Genomic DNA, 15,904 nt, shown 5'->3' with positions numbered 1-15,904 from the left:
TTGCTATTTTTAAGAGCCCCATCTAGCTCTCTCTTGAAAGCATCCAGAGAACCTGCCTCCACCGTCCTCTGAGGCAGAGATTTCCAAGACTCACCACTCTCTGTGAGAAAAAGTGTTTCCTCGTCTCCGTTCTAAATGCCTTACACCTTATTCTTAAACTGTGGCCCCTGGTTCTGGACTCCCTCAACATCGGGAACATGTTTCCTGCCTCTAGCGTGTCCAAACCCTTAACAATCTTATATGTTTCAACGAGATCCCCTCTAAATCCTTCTAAACTCCAAAGTGTACAAGCCCAGTTGCTCCATTTTCTCAGCATATGACAGTCCCGCCATCCCTGGAATTAACCTTGTAAACCTACGCTACACTCCCTCAATAGCAAGAATTTCCTTCCTCAAATTAGGGGACCAAAACTGCACTCAATACTCCAGGTGGTCTCACTAGGGTTCTGAACAACTGCAGAAGGACCTCTTTGCTCCTATATTCGATTCCTCTTGTTATAAAGGACAAGGTGCCATTCGCTTTCTTCACTGCCTGCTGTACCTGCCTGCCTACTTTCATAGACTGATGTACAAGGACCCCCAGATCCCGTTGTACTTCCCCTTTTCCCAACTTGACGCAATTTAGATAGTAATCTGCCTTCCTGTTTTTGCTACTAAAGTGGATAACCTCACATTTATCTGCATTAAACTTCATCTGCCATGCATCTGCCCACTCCCCCAACCTGTCCAAGTCACCTGGAGACTCATAGCATCCTCCTCACAGTTCACACTGCCACCCAGCTTTGTGTCATCTGCAAATCTGCAAATTTGCTAATGTTACTTTGAATCCCTTCATCCAAATCATTGATATTGTAAATAGCTGCGGTCCCAGCACCGAGCCTTGCGGTACCCCACAAGTCACTGCCTGCCATTCTGAAAGGGACCCGTTAATCGAGGATGTTGCAAGGATTTACATGGATGTTGCCAGGACTTGAAGCCCTGAGCTATAGGGAGAGGCTGAGCAGGTTAGGACTTTATTCCTTGGAGTGCAGGAGGATGAGGGGTGATCTTAGAGAGTTTAAGAGCATGAGAGAAATGGATTGGGTAAATGCACAGTCTCAAACCCAGAGTAAGGGAATCGAGAACCAGAGGACATAGGACAGAGGAGGAAAGATTTAATAGGAACATGAGGAACAACTTTTTCTACTGTTGGTAGGTATATGGAACAACCTGATGGAGGAGGCAGTTGAGGTAGGTACTATCACTACGTTTAAGAAACATTTAGAAAGTTACATGGATAAGATAGGTTTAGATGGATATGGGCCAAATATAGGCTGGTGGGATTAGTGGGATTAGTGTAGATGGGGCATGTTGGTCAATGTGGGTAAATTGGACTCTATAGTCCTTTCTCCAACTAGATAGCATGCAAACACAAACTTTCATTGTACCTCAGTTCACATGCCAATAGTACACTAAACCAAACGAAACTGTAGCTATTGGCAACGTTTTTGAAATTTTGATGGGTGGACAGTGACGTTCCTTGAATGCTGTCTGTGTGGAGTTTGCTCGTTCTCACCGTGATTTCAGGTTTTCTTCCACATCCCGTGGGCTTGTAGGCTTCCACATCCTATTGACCTCCGTACATTGTCCCTAGTGTGTAGGATAGAACTAGTGTAAGGGCGATCACTAGTGAGCGCGGACTCGAAGGCCGAAGGGCCTGTTTCCACGCATTATTGTATTACTAAACTAAACTAAACAAAGATGCATTATTAACACTGGCACTTCTTGGAGAAAAGTGAAGGAGATTTTCCTCCTCGTCTTGGCAAATGTTTACCCCACAGCCAACTTTAATTACAGCTGAATTTACCCAAAATTTTCTTCCAGAGAAATATGTTGGAGAGGATTTATTCAACCTGGGATTTAAAGTACGTTGGGCAGAAGGGCCTGTTTTCATGCTGTATGACTCCATAATGTGTTTGGTCAGTAAATGTTTACCATCGCAGAGTCAGCGGCGGAGAAGCGCTTCCGCGTTCCGCAGCTTAGCAACTTGTTGCCTTAACACCAGTCGGAATATCCACACAAGCGTCTGCGGAAGAGCTGCTCGCTGTGTGTTGTTGACGCTGTGTGTTGTTGACCGGCAGTGTGTTGTTGACCGGCTGTGTGTTGACCGGCAGTGAGTGTGGCCGGACGCCGCAGCCAGCGTCGAGGTCCGAGCAAAGAGCACCTCAAACTATTCTTCCTTGCAGGTAAGTTACATTTTATTAGAATCAACTGTTCGTTTGTATAATGCACGGGAAACTCGTGGAAAGAAAAATCACAATTTCTGAATTAGGAACAGACATGAAACAACACACTTAGTTTAGATTAGTTTAGAGTTATAGCGCAGAAACAGGCAATTCGACCCGCGCCGACCAGCAATCCCCGTACACTATCACTATCCTGCACACTAGAGACAATGTCCAATTTACCAAAGGCAATTAACCTACAACCCCGCACGTCTTTGGAGAGTGGGAGGAAACAGGAGCACCCGGACAAAACCCACGCTGGTTCACAGGGAGAACGTACAAACTTCGCACAGACAGCATCCATGGTCATGATCGAACCCAGGTCTGTGGTGCTGCAAGAATTCGGGAGAAGGTGCAAATAGGTTGACAAGGAATGATAGCAGAACTGAAAGGTACTAACTGGCCAAACGCAGACAGGTGAGACTATTGTAGATGCGACATGTTGGTTGGTGTGGGCAAGTTGGGCCGAATTACCTGTTTGCTGCTGTGCTGTATGACTCTATTCATCCATAACAAGTTTACAAAGGGAGGGGAGACAAAGGTTTGTGTTGAAGACTATAGAACAAAAATAACTGGCGTAATATTTCACTGACTTTTACTTGGGTAACAAGGTTACTTCAGAAAAGTCAAAGTATGGAAAAAAAATACCACTCGGTGAAATATTAATGCCAAGTAATGTGACTGATGTGAAGTTGCATGATCAGCCATGATCATATTGAATAGCTGTGCTAGTTCAAAGGGCCGAACGGCCTACTCCTGCACCTATTTTCTATGTTTCCATCCAGGAGTCACCATTGACCAGTGATGCTGCATTGACCCGCTGAATTATTCCAGCGCTGTCTGTTATATGCAGGATTCCAGCATACGCAATTCCACCTGTCTCAATTGAAGGTGTAGATGGATTGTAGCTTTGTGAATTAAAGTACCAGCATTATAATCTTAATCAGCATATTAATTACTTGAATCTCTTTTTGTTTCAGCGTGTGTACTCTTAATTGTGTACAGCTGTATCCCCATCTCAGAGAATGGGCATCTATGCAAGTAACTTCCACAGGAGTGGTGGTCAAATACTTCTGGAGACTATTGATCCCAGCCAAGCAAACTGGATCACAGCACATGCAGAGGCATGCCAATGTAAGTGACATCACCTTGTTTCCTGGGAACAGTAATGCGATTAAAGGCATTTATGTGTTATTGTGTATGATGTAGCTTTAAAATCAAATCACTTTGCAAAATAAAGGTGCAAATTATTTGACACTCAGCTAGACAACAGATTAAGTTTCTTCAACTACCTCAGTAACAACATTTTATGTTACATACTGGGTTATGCTGTAACTGGGTCTCATTAAATTAGGTAACATGTCATACATAAAAAGAGCAAAATAATAATTTGTTCAGTATCAATGCCAGGGTCAAGGTAAGCTTGCAGTAAAGGTTTAGATTTATTATTATCATGTGGTCCAAGATATGGTGAAAAGTTTTGTTTTGCATGCGATCCAAACAGATCAGATATACCATATATGGGTAGAAGGTATAGAAGTGTGAAAACGCACAGGTCAAGATTCAGGCAACGTAACCATCCTCCCAACAACTAGAGAACAGACCTGAATGACTATCTACCTCATTGGAGACCCTCAGACTATCTTTGATCAGACTTTATCTTGCATTAAACATTGTTCACATTATTTCTTTTGTCATATCTACCTATCTATACATAACTAAAATGCTGATCTTGTTATCTTCTGGTTTGACGGTCATTCTATTTGCGCAAAAACAGTACAAGATAACTGGTGGGCTGGCAGCTCAGTCACTCAGGCCTGGTGGGCTGGCAGCTCAGGCCTGGTGGGCTGGCAGCTCAGTCACTCAGGCCTGGTGGGCTGGCAGCTCTGTCACTCAGGCCTGGTGGCAGCTGGCAGCTCAGTTGGCAGCTCAGTCACTCAGGCCTGGTGTGCTGGCAGCTCAGTCACTCAGGCCTGGTAGATTGGCAGCTCAGTCATTCAGGGCTGGTAGGCTGGCAGCTCAGTCACTCAGGCTTGGTGGGCTGGCAGCTCAGTCACTCAGGCTTGGTGGGCTGGCAGCTCAGTCACTCGGGGCTGGTGGGCTGGCAGCTCAGTCACTCAAGGCTGGTGGGCTGGCAGCTCGGAAACTACCAGAAATTCAGCCCAAAATGGGTGAGAGACTCTGTGAGGCACTTTTTCTGGACATTTCCTGGCCTAACACGGGCCTTTTGGGCCAAAATGCTCTTCCTGGGCTAGTACAGGCATTTGGGGCAAAAGGGACTGGTTTCTTGGCTAATAGGGGCCTTGTGGGCTGAAATGAGTGGCTTCAGGCAAGCCAAATAACTCCATTTCATTTCAATTGACATTTCAGTTTCAAGCACAGGGCAGGCCAAACAACTCATCTCATTTCCATTTCATTTCATTTCCATTGCCATTGCCATTTCAGTTTCAAGCATTGGGTAGGCCAAACAACTCATCTCATTTCCATTTCATTTCATTTCCATTGCCATTTCAGGTTCAAGTACAGGGCAGGCCAAACAACTCATCTCATTTTTATTAAGGGCTAACAAATAATTGATTACAAGTACATTGCAGACTCACAGCTCAGTAGACTCAAGAGTTCAAGAGTTCAAGAGAATTTATCGTCATGTGTCCCTGATAAGACCATGGAATTCTTGCTTTGCTTCAGCACAACAGAACATAATAGGCATTGACTACAAAACACATGAATAAATAAACTGATAAAGTGCAAATAACAAATTATTAATGTTCAGAGCTTTGTCCGAGCCAGGTTTAATAGCCTGATGGCTATGGGGAAGTAGCTTTCCTGAACCTAGTCGTTGCAGTCTTCAGGCTCCTGTACCTTCGACCTGAAGGTAGCAGGGAGATGAGTGTGTGGCCAGGATGGTGTGGGTATTTGATGATACTGCCAGCATTTTTGAGGCAGCGACTGCGATAAATCCCCTCGATGGAAGGAAGGTCAGTGCCGATGATGGACTGGGCAGTGTTTACTACTTTTTGTAGTCTCTTCCTCTCCAGGGTGCTCAAGTTGCCGAACCAAGCCACAATGCAACCGGTCAGCATGCTCTCTACTGTGCACCTGTAGAAGTTAGAGAGAGTCTTCCTTGACAAACCGACTCTCTGTAATCTTCTCATTAATCACTCGCAGTTCAGTTGACTCACAACATAATCATAGTTATGGCCTCTCCCTCAAATCTTCCTGAGTGACTGACTCGCGTCCAGGCATCCGGGCTTTTATAGTCCTGCCCCCCCCCCAGAAAAAGACACTACCTTCATCATGCTGATTGACAGACGAGAGGACCAATCAGCTGATCTCAAGATTTCTTAAACATTCTTAACTTTTTTATTTTTCATCGATCGGAAAACTTCTCGGGGCTGCCTCAACGGAGGTGGACTATGAGTAAGATGGACAGAAAACATAGCAATATAGGGCTGCGCCTTTTCTAAAATCAATATACAGCGCAAACAGGAAGTTTGTCAAGATGAGACTTTTAGTTTATAAAACAAATTTTGGAATTGTGAAACGGCAGAGGTCAAAATATTGGTGGAACCTGGTTGTCAGCTGTCCTTTGCATTCTGAAAGTCAAATTAAAAATGTAATGCTGGAAAGCATAAATAACAACAGAGAATGTTGGAAACACTCATCACGTCAGGTAGCATTGGCAGGAAGAGAAATAAAGTTAATGTTCCAATCTCAGACCCCTCGTCAGAACATCTTCCACATTCTGATTGAGACGAGGCAGATAGCTGAACCTACAGTCTCTCTGCACCAATTATTGTTCAGTTGGCAACATTTTTTCCCTGAATCAATATTTAATGTGTTCATGTTGTCCCAACTCTTCGGCGCTATAATTTACCCCAACTCCACAGTGAAGAAGCTATGCTGTGGAAGGTGGATAGCTTCAATATGAAATTTTAATCAGAAATGACATCTAATTTTTCAAATAATTGTAGAATATCCCGTGCGGCATTGTTTCAAAGAGCTGGAGAATTACTCTCTCGGGCTGACTAATATTTATCTTGTACCTAATTTAACTATGGCAGATTATACAGTCAAATCCTCAGTTCTGTAAATAAAAGCTTGCTATATAAAAATTGACTGCTACATTTCTTCCATCATAACTCTAACTGCACATCCATAGTACTCATTGGTTGTAAACTTCAGAACTTCCCAAAAAATAGTATAGAATTAGAATGAGTATAGAAGTTGGGATGTAATGTTAAAATTGTACAAGGCATTGGTGAGGCCAATTCTGGAGTATGGTGTACAAATTTGGTTGCCAAATTATAGGAAAGATGTCAACAAAATACAGAGAGTACAGAGGAGATTTAATAGAATGTTGCCTGGGTTTCAGCACCTAAGTTATAAGGAAAGGTTGAACAAGATAAGTCTTTATTCTTTGGAGCGCAGAAGGTTAAGGGGGGACTTGATAGAGGTCTTTAAAATTATAAGAGTGATAGACAGAGTTGACGTGGATAAGCTTTTTCCATTGAGATTAGGGAAGATTCAAACATGAGAACATGATTTGAGAAATAAGGGACAAAAGTTTAGGAGTAACATGAGGGGGAACTTCTTTACTCAGAGAGTGGTAGCTGTGTGGAATGAGCTTCCAGTGGAAGTGGTGGAGGCAGGTTCGATTTTATCTTTTAAAAATAGGTTGGATAGGTATATGGACGGAAAGGAATGGAGGGTTATGGTCTGAGTGCAGGTAGATGGGACTAGGTGAGAGTAAATGTTCAGCACAGACTAGAAGGGCCAAGATGGCCTGTTTCCGTGCTGTAATTGTTATATGGTTATAATACTTTTAGTAAATGTCATTTAAGGAAAGTGCTTTTAAGGAAATTAAGATGGATGATGCTGCTTCTTTGACAATAATTAGTGCCTTTCAACAGTGGAATTTTTCATTCGGCAAGGCCACCAACATAATCAAGGACCAGTCTCACCCGGGTCACTCCCTCTTTTCCACTCTCCCATCAGGCAAGAAGTACAGATGTTTGAAAACGCATGCCTCCAGATTCAGGGATAGATTCTTCCCAGCTGTTATCAGGCAAAAGCACTATCCTCTCACCAACGTGAGAGTGGTCATGATCTACCATCTACATCATCGGGATCTACGAACCATCTTTAATTGAACTTTACTGGACTTTATCTTGCATGAAACGTTATACTCTTTATCATGTATTTGTACATGGTGGATGGCTTGATAGTAATACTGTACTGTATAGTCTTTCCGTTGACTGGTTAGCGGCAAAATAAAGCTTTTCGATCTACCTCAGTACATGTGACAACAATAATAAATGAAACTAAACTAAAGATCACAATGCCCAAATTAGGAAATGAATGGTCTCTGAGCATTGCCCTTTGACCTACTGTAGAGTTGAGCGTCAGAAGAAACACTGAGATTATGTGCCATCAGCTGACAAAAGGGATTGAATAAACAATCATTTATCCTGGGAACTGGTTTGACAGCTGTTCTGAGTGAGTGCTATCAATACCGGAGCAGAATTCAGAGTGAAAGCCTGTCTTTACAGTGCCATTTGAAACTGTGAAGCGATTGTGCTAAACAGCATGTTATGTAAGGCAACACTGCTGGTACATGTGGATCAGTTGGTAAGGTATTGTGTGGATTGACACGAGGATAACAGGAAAGTAGATCAGAGAATCTCAAAACTGTGCAAGAGGAATCTATCCAGCCTCTGTCACTTTTTAAACCTTTTCATTCACGTTGTTAAATTTGCCTCCCTTCAGTTACTCTATGGATGCACTGTGATTTTTGTACGTTAATTATTTATTTTCCGCTCCAGGATCAATGCCAGCCCATCTCAACTGATGAAGTAAACTAAAACCCTAATTCCTAATTTGTACAAAGTCTTCTTTATCCATCATCACCTGGCTCTTACTTCAATCTTGACTCATTTTTGAAGCTTGTATACTTATTTTCAAATTCCTTTATACTTTAGACTTTGGCGAGACAGTGCGGAAACAGGCCCTTCGACCTACCGAGTCCGCGCTAACCAGCAGTCATCCCATACACACTAGAACTATTCTACACAATAGGGACAAATTACAATTTTACTGAAGCTAATTAACCTACAAACCTGTAAATTTGTGGCTTGTGGGAGGAAACCGGAGCCACCTGAGAAAACCCACGCGGTCACAGGGAGAACGTACAAACTTCGGACAGACAGCACCCACAGTCAGGATTGAACCCAGGTCTCTGGCACTGTAATACACAACTGTCACGCTGCACCACTAGTTATCCTTATTGCTATTTTTGTTCTATTTTCTAAATCTCCTCGAGTGTTAAAATAGTCATAGAGATACGATCTTCAAGTTAGGACTCTTGAACATCCTTGAAGTTAATTGTTCGATAGCGAACGACTGTACCTTTAGCTCAGGATTTCCCTTTGCTAACCTCTCCACCTCTCCTTTCTTCTTTAAGGCTCTCGATAAAATCATCTCTTTAACCAGACTTTTGTCTGTCAGTGAAAGCGTACTCGGGTATAGCTCACTGAATTTTGTTTGAATGGTTTGATGAATTGAGATCACCCCGCTATAGGAAGAATACTATTAAGCTGCAAAGAATGCAGTGAAGATTTACAAGGATGTTGCCAAGACTCAAAGACCAGAGCTAAAGAGAGAGGTTGGGCAGGCTAGGACTTTATTCCTTGGAGTGCAGGAGTGTAAACTCATGAGTGGTAGAAATAGGGCAAACGCACATGTGTAGAAGAGACGGAGTAACTCTGCAGGTCAGATAGCTTCTCTAGAGAAAAGGAATAGGTGATGTTTTGGGTTGAGACCCTTCTTGAGTCCCTTCACCTATTCCTTTACTCCAGAGATGCTCTCTGACCTGCTGAGATACTTCAGCATTTTGTGTCTATCTTTGGTGAATGCACACAGTCTTTTCCCTGATTAGGGGAATCAAGAACTAGGGTGCATAGTCTTGAGGTAAGAGGGGAAAGATTTGATTGGAATTTGAGGGGTAATTTTTTTTTTTCACACAGAGATGATTTTGTATATGGAATGAGCTGCCAGATGAAGTAGATGAGGCAGGTATGACAACAACATTTAAAATTCATGTGGCAAGATTTGTGGATAGGAACATTTTAGAGGGATATGTGCTAAATGCAGGCAAATGGGACTAGTTTAGAAAGGGCATCTTGGTCAGCATAGCCCAGTTAGACTGAAGGGCCAGCTTCCATGGTGTATGAATCTATGAGCCTGCATTTAGTTTAGAGATACAGTGCGGAAACAGGCCCTTCAGTCCACCGTCCGCACCGACCAGCAATCCCTGTACACTAACTCCATCCCAAGCTATACACAAGGGACAATTTACAATGTTTACAATTAAGCCAATTAACCTATAACCCTGTACGTCTTTAGAGTGTGAGGGAAAACTGGAGCACCCAGAGAAAACCCACATGGTCACAGGGAGAACGTACATACTTGATGCAAAACTACAGAAGCTGCCAACTAAAAACCAGGACTAAGATTTATTCATGAAGGCATTGTGAAGGAAGAAGCATCAAAGGAGAAGTGAAAATAAATTCAATGTTTCAGTAAACATTAAAACGTCTGAAGAAGGGTTTCGGCCCGAAACGTTGCCCATTTCCTTCGCTCCATAGATGCTGCTGCACCCGCTGAGTTTCTCCAGTATTTTTGTGTACCTAACATTCTATTAACCTTGTGAGTATAGAATAGAATAGAATAGAATATCCTTTTATTTGTGACCGAAGTCTGATCATACATACAATATCAACAATAAATACATTTAACAAATATCTGTCACTGTGATGGCCAGTCTCTTCCCTCCTCTTCTCCCTCTGCGCTGGAGCATCCTTAATGGTATGTGTAGGAAGGAAGAACTGTCCCAGACCCTCACGTTTATCCGTCGACTCGACTTCAGCACTGAAAATGGGCCGCCCCGACTCGACACAAAATGATGGAGTAAATCAGCGGGTCAGGCAGCATCTCTGGCGAAAAGGAATAGGTGATGTTTCGGGTCAAGGCTCTTCTTCAGACTGAGAGTTTGGGGAGCCGATGGGAGGCCTGAGGGGAAACCAGAAGTAAGAAAACGTGTTAAGAATAAATGAATGAAAGGTATGCGCAGTGGAGCAGACAACATAGAACTGCAGATGTTGGTTTACTGCCATGTATTTAAAGGGGAATGGCTCCGATTGAAACTTGCCTTCCAAACCTGCATTATTTCATTGGGGACCACATCCCATTCATACCTTCACCCCTCACAATTTCTATAGACCTCAAACTCATGTTAGCTTTATATTCCTCAATTCCTCAATTCAAGCATTATTTAACACACTCCTGTGTAGCATCTAAGATTAAAGATGCTTTATAAATTAAAATGGTTGTTAATATTGTTGAAATTATGCCAGAAAAATGATCAATATTTCCATGACCATTTATTTGTGGAGAATAAGCCAACCATTTGATTCATCAGGAACTGAAATTGTTAATATCCTAGGAAAGTTTAACTAAAATACTAATATTATAATTTGTACATTAATGAGATGAGATAGTGCCGTAGGTGAGCTGGCCCTAATTCACCATATTCCTTCATTATTGGAATTCAGATAAATTATAACGTTAGGTTCATTTAGTATTTTTAATGATGTAAACCATCTCAAGATGGGCCCACAATTATTATCAAAGAAAATTTGTACTGTACTGCGATTGGCGATATGAAGTGCTTTAAAGGAATAGAGGAAAATCATAAAAAATATGGGGCAAATAGGGGAATCGTTAACTAAAGGACATTGGTGATAGGGGAAAATTTAGTAAGAATCTGAGGGGCAGCTTTTTCCACAGAAAGGGTGATGGGTATATGGAAAGAGATGCCTTTGGAGGTATTTGAGGCAGGTACGATAACAACATTTAAAAATTGATCATTTTGACAGGTACATGATCAGGAAAAGAAAAGTTGGCGCTGACTCGGTGGGCCGAAGGGTCTGTTTCCTCACTGTATCTCTAAAGTCTAAAGTTGTAGAGAATGATATCCATGGGTTAACCTCGAAACTGAACTAACATTACTAAGCAAAAATAAAAATCATTTTTGATCATTTTAAAATTCATAGGGTTTCGGACCCAAACAAATCAAGAACCAGAGGACATAGATTTAAGGTAAGGGGATAAAGATTAAATAGGAACCCGGGGAGCAACTTTTTTACCCGAAGAGTGGCCGGTATATGGAATGAGCTGGTGGTGGAGGTAGTTATAGTGACAGATACTATAACAATATTTTAAAAAACATTTGGACATGTACAAGTCTAGGAAAGGGTTAGAGGGATATGGGCCAAGCACGAGCGGGCAGGTGGGACTAGTGTAGACAGGGCAGCTTGGTTGACATAGGTGAGTTGGGCCAAAGGGTCTAATTCTGTGCTGCATGACTAAGTAAGGGTAAATGGTAATAACATTGGAAGTTTGAGAGGAGGAGATTTGTTTGGCAGAGCAGTAGAGCTTTTAAGATTCATATTTAAAAATTTGATAATGGAGAATGTTTTGTTACATTCTGTTTCAGAAATCACGCAGTCAAATTAGCACATTTCAAAGCAGCCATTCAAAGTAATGCCTTTGTAGATTAATGAGCTGTGGCTATCAAGCACACAACATGTACACTGGGAATTTTTAACATATTTTCTTTCCGATAAGCATGTACAAAACATTTAGAAGCAAATCTTTAAAGAATAAGCGTGGGATAAAAATAAATGTATCTGAACAAGGGTAACTGTGACCTGGACGCACTGCTGAAGAAGACTGAGCTGTGCTAGTCCATCGTCTAATCTGCTTAAGCAGCACTCAGCCATGCAACTAAATAACATCTAAACGGGATCACAGTGCACTTATTAGGCAGGTCCTAAAATAAAACAACGGGTCAAACAATTGAAGACATTATTGGCATCCTAATGGGCCTGTCCCACTTAGGCGACTCTTTAGTCGACTGCCAGGGACTAATTTTAATGGAATTCACCTACGACACCTGACGAGAACCTACGACAACACCTAAGTCAACCTGCGACAACCTATGACAGCAATAATTGTCGCCACTGTCTCCGAAAACATGTTGAAAATGTAATAATGCCCCCTGTATCTCTCTCACCCCTGTGCACTCCCCCACCCCATTGCTCACCACCCATCCCACTATCCCACCCTAGTCACCTGCTCCTTTTCCCTTCCATTGTACACACTCATCTTCCATCCTCAAGTCTCTCAGTTCCATTTTTTCACTCTCTGTTCCCCTGCCCCTCTCTGACCCTTCCACCTATATTCCACCCTCTAGCTTTGTATATCACTCCTTTTCCCTCTTTATCTGACATCTTTTGTCCCCTTTTCATCTCCAGCCTCTGTCACTTTACTCATCTGCTAATCAACCCCTCCCTCCTCAACTGTATCCACCTATCACTTGCTAGCTTTGTCCCATCCCCACCGCTCTTTTCTAGCTTTCTCCCCTCACTACAAGCAGTTTGAAGAAATGATTCCAACCAAAAACATCGCCTGACAATCCCCTTCACAAATGCTGCCTGACCCATGGAGCTCCCTTAGCACTCTTGTTTTGCTCAAGAACTCCTATAATAGGGTCATAGAGTCAAACAGTGTGAAAACAGGCCATTCGGCCCAACATGCCCAAACCGACCAACATGCCCCATCTACACTAGTCCCACCTGGCTGCTTGGCCCATATCCGTCCTATCCCATGCTATCCATGTACCTGTCTAAATGTTTCTTAAATGTTGCAATAGTATCTGCCTCAACTACCTCCTCCACCAGCTCATTCCATATACCCACCACCCTTTGTGTATAAAAGTTACCCCCCTCAATTTCCTATTAACTGTTTCCCCTTCAGCTTAAACCTATGTTCTCTGGTTCTCCAGAGTTGGTGCCTGACCCGCTGAGTTACTCCAGCACTTTGCAATTCTTTGTTTCTCCATCTCTTATCTATCTCTGCATGATCCATATCACCCCATTCCTTGCGTATCCATAGGCCTATTAAAAAGGCTCTTAAATGCCACTATCATATCGGCCTCAACCTCCAACACTGGCAGTGTGTTCAGGCACTCACTACTTCCTGTACCAATCTCCTTTAAACTTTGCCCCTCCCACCTTAAACCTATGCCTGCTAGTATTTAATTTCTCCATCCTGGGGAAAGAGTTTCTGACAGAGGCAGGAGTGATGTCAACAAACCCAGAGAGACGTTGCATTAGCACCCGCTATACACCTAGAACTAATCAACACATACCAGGCGGCACGAGAGTTTTATGACAATGTTGCAGGAGGTTGATTGCACTGAGGCTGCGGGATTCATAATGCACCAGTGGGGAATTACTGCAGCTGCAAAATGAGCTGTTGTAACGATTGAAAGGGTAAAATAATATCCCCTGTGCTTATACTCGCAGTGACTATTCCAGAGGTGCAGAGGTGCTGGAGCCGCTTCCTCCTACTTCAGCCCGACAGGCATGGGAATGTTCCACGCAATCGTTTTCTTACTGACGAGCGATTTAGCCATCAGGTACTGAAGTGTCTAATACTAAATGTCCTAAGAGGCTGTCAGTAAATTGCAATGGATAAAATAGCACACTAGAACTTAGGAAATTATGGTAAGACCATAAGGCCAGAATTAGGCAATTTGGCCCAAACAAGTCTACTCCGCCATTCGATCATGGTTGATATATTTTTCCCTCTCAACCCTTACTAATCACGAACCTGTCCATTTCCGCCTTAAAAATACCCAATGTCTTGGCCTCAACACTAATCTGTGGCAATAAATTCCACAGATTGACCACTATCTGGCAAAAGCATGAATTCCTCTTAGAAAAGAGCCATCACATCATTCTCGTAAAGAATATTTTCCCTGCCCACCTAGAGTTGCATGGAAGTAGTAGGGCAAGGGGACCAATTAGGTTTATAAACAAGCTGGCATGGGTACAATGGGCTGAATGGTTTTTTTTTTACCACTGTACAATCCTCTTAATACAATCTAAATCTAAATAACAAATAAAAATTAACAAACCCACAAATAACAAAAAAATCAGAAAGGTATCTTACCATCGGCACAGACATTTTGGGCCGAAGGGCCTGTTCATGTGCTATGTTCCCAGATTTGCTAAAAAAAAATGTGAAGGAGAAAGATATTCATCTTTTTGGGGATTCTAAATGCAGCACTAAATAGAGATAGAGGCATTCAGTTAGACAATATATAGTCAATAAGTGGTCTCATAACATCATAATGATGTCATTCAAAAATGTGGAAATACTAATCAGCAAGAGGGCTTCTGACATGGATTCTAGTTCTGTTCTGAGAAACATCATTCCTCTGAAGCAAATGTACTTGTTCTTCCTGGGGTGCAAGCAGAAAAGTGTGGTAAGGCAAAATGGATCGACTGGGCTTTTATTCACTGGAATTTAGAAGCTTGGGAGGGGATCTTATAGAAACATATAAAATTCTTAAGGGATTGGACAGGCTAGATGCAGGAAACATGTTCACGATGTTGGGGGAGTCCAGAACCAGAGGTCACAGTTTAAGAATAAGGGGTAGGCAATTTAGGACTGAGATGAGGGGAAACCTTTTCCCCCAGAGAGTTGTGAATCTGTGGAATTCTCTGCCACAGAAAGCAGTGGAGGCCAATTCACTGGATGTACTGAAGAGAGAGTTAGATATAGCTCTGACGGAATTAAGGGATATGGGGAGAAAGCAGGAATGGGGTACTGTATTTGGATAATCAGCCATGATCATATTGAATGGCGGTGCTGGCTCGAAGGACTGAATCAATAGTCAATAGTCATCACATACACAATGAAGTGCAGTGAAATGAACTTGCCAGCAGCGGTATAATAAAAAACACACAATACACAATAAAAAATTTAACACAAAACATCCACCACAGAATTCATCACTGTGGTGGAAGGCACAAAGTTTAGTCAGTCCTCCTCCATTTTTCCGCGCTGCGGGCGGCCAGATGTACCGGCAAGGCAGGTCCTGAATCGGTGCTTCCCTACCGGAGACCGCGGCTTGAAGATGACGTAGGCTGCAGGCTTCTGTGCTTCTAAATACAACGTTGTGTGTGTTCAAATGTATAGTGCATCAGTGGTTGTAACTACAGTCATGTCAACCTATAGCTGATGGGATGGTCTGTAGGCTTCCACAATCCAAGTGATGAGGGAGTCACACACATCCATCATACTTTGAACGTCAACACAAAATTCAGCTTGGGAGGGTCTGGAATGAGATCAAAATGGGCACCTACTGGCTCACAACATTTAACATAGAATAGTACATCACGTGAACAGGCCCTTCAGCCTACAGTGTCTGTGGCTCCTTTCACTCATAAAGATGTGAACATTTTGTTAAACTTTTCAAACCATCTGTTTCCTGTAAGATGAAAAAAAAACAAGTATTTCCTATATCAGTTCAATTTTGGGATTCCAAGCAAAAGAGTGAAAGTGCATTTAATTGCATGGAATGTATAACTAAAAAGGACACCATAAACTTGACAGTCGAGGCAATGTCTCTGTAGATTGGGAGCTAACTATTAAATTGTTATGTTTTGCATCTGAAAATTGATGCTAACACAAGCCAACTTCTTGCCCAACTTGACTATAATAGGATAA

General features: G+C 42.4%; 1 protein-coding gene across 1 annotated transcript in view; it reads left to right on the top strand.

Annotated features, from left to right (window-relative positions):
- Positions 1 to 1,074: 1,074 nt before the first annotated feature.
- LOC129701116 (uncharacterized) overlaps positions 1,075 to 15,904 on the top strand; it is a 129,388-nt gene continuing 114,558 nt past the window's right edge. Inside the window, exons 1-3 of the mRNA XM_055642116.1 lie at positions 1,075 to 2,224; positions 3,244 to 3,397; positions 13,693 to 13,805. Coding sequence (XP_055498091.1) covers positions 3,289 to 3,397; positions 13,693 to 13,805 — 222 coding nt within the window. The 5' untranslated portion in view covers positions 1,075 to 2,224; positions 3,244 to 3,288. The remainder of the gene's footprint in view (positions 2,225 to 3,243; positions 3,398 to 13,692; positions 13,806 to 15,904) is intronic.

The sequence above is a fragment of the Leucoraja erinacea genome, chromosome 1 (assembly GCF_028641065.1).
Source record: "Leucoraja erinacea ecotype New England chromosome 1, Leri_hhj_1, whole genome shotgun sequence".
In the NCBI taxonomy this organism is placed as follows: domain Eukaryota; kingdom Metazoa; phylum Chordata; class Chondrichthyes; order Rajiformes; family Rajidae; genus Leucoraja; species Leucoraja erinaceus.
This window is presented reverse-complemented; position numbering and strand designations above follow the sequence as displayed.